The sequence below is a fragment of the Lutjanus erythropterus genome, chromosome 7 (assembly GCF_056507025.1).
Source record: "Lutjanus erythropterus isolate fLutEry1 chromosome 7, fLutEry1.hap2, whole genome shotgun sequence".
Taxonomy (NCBI): domain Eukaryota; kingdom Metazoa; phylum Chordata; class Actinopteri; order Lutjaniformes; family Lutjanidae; genus Lutjanus; species Lutjanus erythropterus.
The window spans coordinates 40,976,219-40,986,647 of NC_139323.1; the positions used below are offsets into that span (position 1 = coordinate 40,976,219).

General features: G+C 38.4%; 1 protein-coding gene across 1 annotated transcript; it reads right to left on the reverse strand.

The window, feature by feature from the left end:
- Positions 1-5,374: 5,374 nt before the first annotated feature.
- On the reverse strand, positions 5,375-7,575 carry LOC146324445 (phospholipase A2 inhibitor and Ly6/PLAUR domain-containing protein-like). The gene is made up of 5 exons (XM_084722098.1): positions 7,527-7,575; positions 7,305-7,391; positions 7,063-7,227; positions 5,690-5,812; positions 5,375-5,598 (listed from the first exon to the last, which is right to left on the reverse strand). The coding sequence occupies exons 1-5, from the start codon at positions 7,573-7,575 to the stop codon at positions 5,375-5,377; spliced, it is 648 nt and encodes a 215-aa protein (XP_084578224.1).
- Positions 7,576-10,429: the final 2,854 nt, after the last annotated feature.

Consider the following 10,429-nt stretch of genomic DNA (forward strand, 5'->3'; position numbering starts at 1 on the left):
TGGTGCTGCAGTCTGCTGTGGGCATCAGACAGAATCCATGGATGGTAAATTAGGTTGACTGTGGGACAGTGGGAGGACAGCAGTGGGAGGACAGCAGTGGGAGGACAGCAGTGGGAGGACAGCAGTGGGAGTGCCACTGACCACCAGCTCTGTTTTTCAAATAAATTCGGCTCAGTGAACCTTTGTGAACGTGATATTCAGTGTCTTTCTGTCAAAGCAGGAAACCATAATAAAATAAAATGTTCAGATAATGTGGAACACATGAAAATATCAGGATTCTTATGGGTGCTGGAAATCCTTGAACATTTCTTTATTTAATTCAATTAATTCTTATTTTTTTATATATTACTTTACATCTGGTCAATAAAAACCAGCCTTTTGACTCATTCTGACATATTTTACAGTAATGTTTATTCATATTCACTGTCCGGGGAAAAAAAAATGAATTAATTGTTTTGAATTAATTAACCTCACACCCCTGTCACCTGTCCATCCTGACAACCAATCACTTACTGGTTTTCGCATAGTCCGCCAACGTCACTTCCTTTATAATGGAGGTAAGGTCAGGTAACGCCAGCGGTTGAAAAGACGCTAAGACAGTCAAATGTCTCCGGAACCAGCTGATCAATAAACTCCCTCCACGGCTCGGTGAGTCGGCCAAAGCCAGGTCTTCATTTTTCCCATTTTTCCCCTTAATTTCTTCTTTGACCAACTTTTCTGGTTTGATTTTGTTTGCGAGTGAACTGAATGTTCGAACTATTCCATGAAGATCCATCAGCTGATTTCACTCTTCAAACAGCTGATTAGTGGAGTCAGGTGTGCCGTCTGTTGGTTTGTTTGTTGGAGCCACTCGGACCTTGTGTGGAACAGTTCGGAGAAAGGAAGCCTTGATTTGTTAAACTCTTTGTTTGTGCTTCTGTTTCTTTATTGTGCACCTTATACAACCCAGGTTTGTTTTAAATGCGAGGACGCTATGGTTAAATAAGTATGGTGGGTTTAAGGACAGAAACCACTCGGTTAGAGTTGTGGAAAAATTAGTTTGGATTAAAAATTGTCACTCTCGCGAGACCTTTCAGGCCTGGGCTCTCCTCTTCAGGTATACTTCAGTGTGTTTGGTTTGCTTTAGCGGGAAATCCCGAAGTGGAGTTTTTCAGTTACTTTGTCAACTGAATTACATGGAACTGGACTTGTTCTTTAATATAAGGTTTGAGACTTGAACTGACCATCTGGGTTTGTTTGCAGTGGGATCAATTCTTGTCTCTCAAATAATTTTATCAACTTGTGTGTTAAAACCTGTATGTCCATCCATTGTGTGGTTTGATTCTGATTAGGCTCTTTTGTCCAGTGAATTCAAACTGCCACCTGGAGTTGACTGTGACGATGTCTGAGATTTTACTTTGAGAGATACATTATTAATGTATTTACTGTCGTATTATTGTGAAAAATGATGATCAGTTTCCAAAAGCCCAAGATGGCGTCCTCAAATATCTTGTTACGTCCACAACCTGAAGACATTCAGTTCGCTGTCAGAGAGAAATAAAGACACCAGAAAATATTCACATATTAAAACCTGAAATCAGAATTTTGACTTTTTTTTTCATAAAAAATTCTCAATCATTAATCATTATCAGAATGGTTGCAATTAATTCAATAGTGTATTAACAATAGATGAATTGTTGCAGCCCTTGTTGTTAAGTTTATTAGTTTGCCCAGCTGTTCCCTTCTTCATTGTGTGCAATTTTAAAATTAATTTTAAGGCAAGAAATTGTGAAATTCTCACCCAGTTTAGTATTTTTTCACCAGAGGACATGATAATGAATTGGCAGCTTTGTGCACTTTGCATGGTAGTATGTCACTTTTTTGTAGTCCTAATGATTCCCATCATGTATCTGTAATCTGATTACATCTATTTTATCTGTAACTCTAATGGAAAACTGTCACCTTTCTCTACATGTAATCTTGTTCCTCCTCATGTCGGGGGACAGATTGTGTTGGTGGAGCTCAGGGAGTCACAGCGTCTTCAGTGGGAATGTGCACAGTCAGGCTTCTCCTTTCCAAAGAGCTGATGCACTTCATTTCTGTTTTTACAACAGACACACACTGCCCTCCTCTTTAATGCACCCTAATTAAAGTGAAAGTCAGTTCTGTGGCCCACATGTTCGTCTCTTGTGGAAGTCTGTGTTCAGACTCAGAGGAGCCTCTGATCCGGCAGTAGAATCCACGGCTGAACCGGGGCCAGTTTGCATATTCAAATAATATGAAAGATATGCACCTCTCTAACTGCTGTATGTGTAGCCTGTTCTTGACACGTGAGATTTCCAAGAGAAATATGTGTGATTCACTGCAGTATCTTCATCTGGCTCCCCGCTGGCATTTATTTAGTTATTTATGTACATCTTTATACATTTGCACATTTCTATATTTATTTATTCACATAAATCACTTATTCATTCACTGCAGTAAAATAATTAAGTCTGTCAGCCTCATCAGTCAAAAATCTGGATTCTGAATCTTCTGCTATTTGCATCATATTTCATAGACAAGTTTCTGAGACGTCTCCAACATCAGTATGATCAATTCTTTACTGAGAAACCTGTTGTATGAAGTCAGAGAGTCTTCTGCCCCCTGGTGGATGATCAGTGCACTGCAGGCAGACACAGGCTGCTGGATACACTAATTTGGAAAATTTTTAAAAAGGTTGAGGTTTGCCACATTTATCTCCTCCCCTTTTTGCCCCCGTGTCAGAGAACTGACCTCTATTCAATGCTAAATTGTTTTCCTGTTGAATGCAGTGACAAATGTTCTCACAGGATGACTATTTTCAGATTAGTAAATTAGTATATTAATGTACTTTTTTAACGGAAAAGGTCACCAAAACACCTTTGGAAAGATATGTAAAGAAGACAAAAGAAATGCTTTAAATGAATCTGTTCATTTTATTCATTTATTCTTTATTTAGGAAGGTCCCATTGAGATACCAGATCTCTCAGTCCTGGTCAAGACAGGAGACAGTTTCATGGGTTTGAAAATGTACAGCACTTCTAAAGAAATTTTACTTTGCAACTCATTCCATGCTCAGGGGGCTTAAAAAGAAAAAAAAAATGTTTTTACCAGGTTCAGAGTGCAGCCTGGAGACATTTAAAAGAATCCAGCGTGTAGATCTGGTGCCATAGTTGCTGGTATGATGGGATAAAAGGTTGCGTGTGTGTGTGTGTGTGTGAGTGTGTGTGTGTGTGTGTGTGCGCTTTGCAAAGTGATTATCTCTACTACAGATTGACTCTTTACCCTTAACATGACTGTCAATCATTGGTAGAAATTAAGTACATATACTCAAGTATTGAACTTTAAGTTGCACTAATCAATATCTTTTCATATTAACAATGGATCAAATGACTACAGGTAATGTGAATTATCACCTGATGTCGCTCTATGAAGCATTTTAGCGTTGTTCTGTTCGTTTTGTTTGTTTTATATTCTGCAAATCCACAGTTCAAGTAGATGTTGAGCTCTTGCTGTTGCTGTGTTACTGCACGAGGTTTCTGAGTTCATTACATACAGAAATATGTACGTTGAATACCACCATCTCTGCCGTGAGTTGTGTCGGTCGGAGGTAGGGAGGGAGGTAGGTAGGTAGGTATGCAATGGTGAGTGCATGAACCTGCATTTGGTGCAAAACAGAATACAGAATCCAGTTTTTTGAGTATTGTTGAATCTGCATGAATGTAAATCAAATCAGTTAAATCCATAACAGAGAAAAATTCCCAGTTTTTCAATAGATAATTAATTTGCACATTAAAAGCCACCTTTTCATATGCTGAGATTTTTGTAGGTTGTGACTCTTTGTCATGTACCTTCTAATGTCGGGATGGTGGGATCAGGTCATTTTTAAGTTTTTTCCCCCTCTTTTCCCCAAAAGCTGTTGCACTCAGCTACGAGTCATTTTCTTACAGAGTGATCTCAGTCTCGCTGTCCTTCCCAGATCCAACATTTCACAGCTGAGATGTCATTTTTATCCTGTCTAGAAAAGATATGAAAAGCCCTGACACTGAGCCTTGGGACGCCCCACATGTCCTCAGGTGTTGACATCGACCCATCAAGATCACTGATCCCACTTCTTCATGTGACATAAGAGAGAAAACATTTTACAGCAGAACATTTAAAAACTGTACTCCTGCTGTGTCAAAAGCTTTTTGTAAATCAAGTAAAATCATGCACACATGATTTCCATGATCAGGGTTTACTAACAAACTAAAACAGATGGAAGAGAAAAAATAAGGGAAGTAATTTCTCATTTCACTTATGGACAGACTGACAGTATGATATATTAGATTGATCAGTGTTTCCCAACTTTTTTTTTTCTGGGGACTCACTTTTTTAAAATGAGAAACCATCATGATTCCAATGGGCCTTATGAATTAATTTTGGGAGATTTATTTTGTGCATAAATGAAAGTTCCTGACCTTTATTTTCCTGTCATTTCTGCATCATTTTATTTATTTTCATTTCCTAACAAGCTACCACTTCATAAACGAGACAAAATAATTTAGTAGAATTATCAAGCTCTCTCTCTCAAGCTTTCCTCTTATCACTAAAACAATATGCACATTTTAAATGTTTTATAAACGTTTTATAGATATAAATCTTAAATTTGCCAAAAAAATTTCCATAGTTGTCTGTTTTTTGGGGGGAACTCAAATAAAATCTTGTGTGACCCACCTGTGGTTCCTGACCCCGTCAGTTAAAGCATAAAGAAAAAAAACCCTGAAGAATGTGTTTCAGAATGACGGCTTTGATGACCACATCCTGTCAACCTGGTTGTGTAAATAGGCCAGCTGACCACATTGTCACATGTTTTCAGTTGAGCGTTCTGCCCACCACTCTCTGTGACCTTAATTCTCTTTTTATAACTGTAATCCACTAGTGTACATAGACACACACATACATGTCTGATCAATGCAATTTTAGAAATATTTTAATTAACTTGCTAGAGTTGCTGGCTGTACACATACTCCTCTGAAAAGTGACAAAGATTTGTGGATCGTTTGGGACATTTTAAGTCAAAGCATGATGCTATTTGTCACAAATTTGCCTCAGAAGGCTTTATAATATTCACAACACACTGTATGACCCATATCCTGAATCCTCAATACAGAAGGAAAAACTCCCCGAAAAATCAGAAGCAGAAACTCAAAAGAAATTCAAAATTAAGTTGAACTTTACATTTTTAACTGGTATTTTACCAGTTCACCGCCTCATCAATCAGTTAGTTAGTTTGTGTTAATGTGTGACCTGGTCTTAAAGGGTTATAACCTTCATCAAGGGAGGAGTTATTATTAATTTTAGCTAATAAACTGGCAAGTCAGTGCATATTTCTTTATTGTGGTGCAGCTGTAAAAGCAATGACACCAAGCAGCAAAGGAACAACACTCAGATTGACAGTGGAGGCTGAATTACAGAAGCTGCCTCCACAACATGTTGGTGCACCGGAGAAGTTAAGACGGTCAGCCAAAGCAGTTCGGACTTCGGGGTGGGAGAGAACTTCGCACACGCTTGTAGACGCACAGCCACTGACTGGAACGGTGCTGTTGATGTGTCCCACTGTGAGAAAATAAAAGTTTGATTGGACCACAGATTTGAAGGAACACTTGAAGGCAGCAGTGACAGATTTAGTGAGGGCATGTCGGCTCACAGTATCCATTAATGCAGCGGTCCTGGACTCCCACGCACTGTAGTGTCTCATTACAGATGGTTCCGTCAGAAAAAGTGCAGCTGAAACACTGCAGGCCATTTTCTTTTGCCTCTTGATCAGGGTCTGAAACAGAACAGGAGGCAGACAGGACACAGGCAGAGTTTACTGAGAAACCGAGACCTGTCTGCCAGAAAGACGGCACAGTATTAAAGCTTATCAATTTTACCATCAACATATCATTCATTTGCTCATTTCCAATAGTCTCTGGAGGATTGCAAAGTTCAGAGACGGAAAAGATTTTAGATAAAGATGTTTTGGTCACCATACTTCTTGGATCCAGCTGCCATGGCATGATAATCAGTGCATGAAGAGCCAAGCAGGAAGTTACCATTTAGGCTATCTGTCTGTCTGTTGCTCTCTGCAGATATTCTCCAGTGTTCCCACTCAAACAACTGTGAAATGTGCGTCCAGTGAAAACTCCAATGTGACCTTACACCAGTAATCGTTTCCTAACTTCCTCCCCACAAAATAACATAACATTTTTCTACATGCTGAAGCAGAGTCCATGGAGCTGTGGTAAAAGCAAGGGCTCAGAGTTAACCCTGGGATGACTTGTGCCCTTTTCTCAGGCACATTGAAGACTCAGGGTTAATCTAAGTCCAAGCAACATGTTCTCATCCCAACTCTACTACTGAGGCGGAAGGTACCTGAGAAGAAGAGTTCACAGGACCAAGAAGAGTTAAACACAATCGGACCAACAAGTCGATGTTTCAGGCTCGTTTTCAAGCTTTTCTCAACAAACAAACCTTACAGTGCAATTTCTGATGAGGCCAGAAAGACATTTTTAACACATGATAAACAATGAGAAAGGGTTGCACTTTCAGTTTTCACTTATTCCGGCAAGCCCTAGGCTGAAGTCGGGGTTAGCCGACTTTGGATGATGTCAGGACTGTGCCAGTGTGAAAACTTTCTTAGTCTGGAGCTTCCATCTCCCTAAGCCTGGGGCTCTAGGAATGGTTTTAGTCCTGGGTTAAGTGCAATCAAAGTTCAAATTATTTCAACTTTGACCTTGGTGCATGTGAGCTCTGTGTTTCAAAATCTAGTTCTAGTTTCTTTCTTTCTCCTAGATGCTATCAGAGTTTAGGGTAACGTCAGCCCCTCTCTCCTGCTCTTGAAATGGATCCACTTCCCCTTTATGTGCAGTGGATGTAGCTTGATGGAAATGTGCTTCCTCTTCGTATATGATTGCATCTCCTGCAGGAGGATTTGTTGGACATGTGGAAAGCTCCTAAAGATCAATTTGATGTGAGAGCAGCTTGTTTCCTCAGTCCGAGGAGATCAAGCTTCCATCTGATTCTTTTAACTGTACTTACACGGTAAAGTCTGATTGTTGCAGCCATCTGTGCTGCAGCAATGAACAAATGCAGCCAACATCCCGAAACCTATACTGGCTGAAAAGATCCGATCGTGGTCAGCGCAGAGAGACCGCGGCACACAGGACCTGATGATGAACCGCATAACACTACCAGATGCATCGTCTGTGAAACATAAGCAAAATTTGATTAATGTAAAAAAAATAAACTGACAAAGAGAGAACAGACTTATTTTATTTTACCTTGGTAGGCAGTTGTTCCACACAACTCATCAGCAGAGTCACATGTCTGCAGGACTGCATGTCCATTCAGACACTGAAGAGCCTCAGCTGAAATGAAGGAATATACATTTGTGGGATATATATATGTATATATATATATATATATCTTAGGATTCAGCTCTCCTATCAACTAAAGGCATAAAAGGCCCAAAAATATTTTTAAAAAGGAGAAAGTAGAGTCACCTGTGCTGGAGAGGATCCAGATGAGAGTGACAGACAGAATCACCTTCATCATGGTGAGATTACTGGTTTTACTGTGAGACGCCAGCTGACATAGTGAAAGTTCAACAACAGGACTATAACAAATGATAAAAAAAAGGAAAAGGTGTGACATCTATCTCCTCAGCCATCTCTCCTAGAAACAGGTCCACACAGTGTTAAATTGTTTTCAGGATTTTGTGTAGCGACAAATTTAATCACTGCCTGATGAATAAATTAGAAGTATATAAATGTAATTTCTGGCAAAAAAGACCATTTTAAAAGATATTTACAGAAGACTAACTAAGATTTAAAGAAATGCTTAAAATGGATCTTCTAAACCACTGTTTCCCAACCTGGGGTCCAGGCCCCCTTAGGGGGGCACCAGGAACCACAGGCGGTCCCCGAGACTTTGTCTGTTCTGAGGTCCTGAAAATCAGATTCACACATGTTAACTAAAATCACAATTTCAGGATTCCTACACCTTACATGCTTTTCAGACATTTTCAGTCTTTTCCAGAACCTTACAGTTGTGGTAAATGATATATTTCTATACAAAATGATTATTTAACCTCTTCATCACAGTAAATCAGATCAACCAAAATTATGATTTGTGACACAAACTTTAATGTCAAAATCTGTCTGTAACTAGACTTGACTTCCTATTAGAGAGATGCAATTGATCAATTGATGAATCATTAATAATTAATAAGATATAAAACAATTTTTAAATTTTTTGTCATGCCTTTTTCATTTTAAGTTTAATTTTAAGTGTCTTTATCCAGTGAATGGCCCCATCAGACAAAACAATGTCAAACAAGGTGCAATTACTGCCATTTCTAGTATATTGATTAATTATGAATTAATACATGTTTAATTGGTTAAATTCTTATTGACAATTAATCGATTACTGATTAATCATTAACTTACTACAGAATCGGACTCAGCAGATATCTGACTTATTTTATTTCTTTAACCAAAAAGTTAACGAACTAATTCAGCCAGGCAGCAATATATTTTATTAAAGTAATGTGATGGGCAATGAGAAAAGGTTGGGAACCACAGATCTAAACAACTATTTATATGTTCAGGTTTAAAGTTAGGTGCAATATGCCACCTTTAGACAAGCTGGCTGACAGCGTGTTATATGTGGAGGTTAGTCACTCTGTAGTCGAGTTTAGTCGAAGTCTGGAGTGATTTTAATTGTTTTACTCGATTCAGGTGTTTTAAAGTTTTTCTCTTGTTTTCCCTCAAGAACATCTTCTGCACTTAACTGTTTTTGAAAAGCACATTTTCAGTCTGTCTTCACCATAACCTTCATTATCTTTCAAAAAGCGTAGCTATAACTCAGATATTTTATAATGACTCAAACACACACACATGTGCCATCAACACAGTTTTAGAGATCATTTACTCACCCAGTTAAAACTGAACTGCTGATCTAAGCTGAGCACTGGTTGGTCTTCTCCTCTGGTCAGAAATACAAACAGATAAACAGATAAACACAGATGTGTGTACGTACAAATGTTTGAGGAATTAGAAGCATTCAGTGCTGCATTTTTTGAATTTGTACCTGAGGGGAATCAAGATATGAGATTTGGTTTTTTCCACTTTATGACAGAACGATGTGGAAACCAATTCAGTGCTGATTTTAAATTTTAAAAAAATTCCTGATTTTTAAAATTTCCTTCTTTCTAAATAAATCATATGTGCTGCTGGTCACTTTTTTGTGTAAGAGAAATATTTAACATGACAGAGTGTAACACTGTTACAGGATGGAAAAGACAAATAAACAGCCACACAATTTCATGTTTTAGTCCTCATACAATGCTAGAAACCTTTACCATTTTTATACATATTTATAGGTAATAATAATATAAAAACTTTTCTTTATTTTAAAAACAGCTGCAGTTCACAGTCATGTGTGAAATATTCATGAATATGTTCCTGTAAGTGAAATTTCAACAACATAACTTTAAGGTCCAGTGTGCTGGATGTAGGTGGATCTATTGGCAGAATATAGAGATATGGTATTCATAAGAATCTTTTCATTAGTGGATAATCACCTATAAATAATAATCATTGTGTGACCTTAGAATTAATTATTGTTTATATCCTCAGAGGGAGACGATCATCTTCAACAGAGTCCGCCATGTTTAGCCTCCATGTTTGAAGTCACACAGAAAACTGAAGACTGGCTCAGGGTTTGTGTGACGTCTATAGGTTCTCGTCTGCCTCCCAGTTTAGTTTTCAGCTGTACTCACAGGACAGAGGATGAGTTCCAATAGTGCACTGCTCTCAAAAGAGTTCACACACACAGTTTACACACACGTAAATATTTTCATAACACACTGTTTAACACACCTTAAGCCTGCCCTGACTGCCTGACTGGGATTTCACTGGGTTCAGTTTGTCTTTTTGTCCACCACCAGCTCACTTGCCAGGGCAGATTATACAAAGGAACAACCTGAAATACAACAAACACACAAAGGAAATTGTTCCACATTGAGATCGGCAAATGGACCACTGATGCTCTGCAAGGAAACAAATATGAACAAAAACAGTTTATTACAGAAAATCATAAAAATACACACAAATTAAAATATAAAAACCATGACCGAACTTTCAAAATTCCTGGTATGTCGTTCTACTTTCCTACCGACTACCAGCTGCCTTCAACCCAGTCTGACATACTTAAAACAGTAAATGTAGCACACACTCAAATGCAATATCATAAAACAACACACACAGAAAACAGCATTAAAACAACCAGTTTAACTGCACTCTTGGATATTGCACTCAACAATATTTTGATAATACTGTGATTAATTGTGCAGCCGTAAAACCTGAAGCAGCTGTTGATCACTTGCAGCCCCCAGTGGTCGGTT

Excerpts from the sequence above, each read along its gene's own strand:
- LOC146324445 (XM_084722098.1), bottom strand. The coding sequence starts at position 7,575 with ATGAAGGTGATTCTGTCTGTCACTCTCATCTGGATCCTCTCCAGCACA. Across the intron at positions 7,392-7,526 it reads CTGGATCCTCTCCAGCACAG|CTGAGGCTCTTCAGTGTCTG; the intron begins GTGACTCTACTT and ends CCTTCATTTCAG. Across the intron at positions 5,599-5,689 it reads CCGCTGCATTAATGGATACT|TGGGACACATCAACAGCACC; the intron begins GTGAGCCGACAT and ends ATTTTCTCACAG.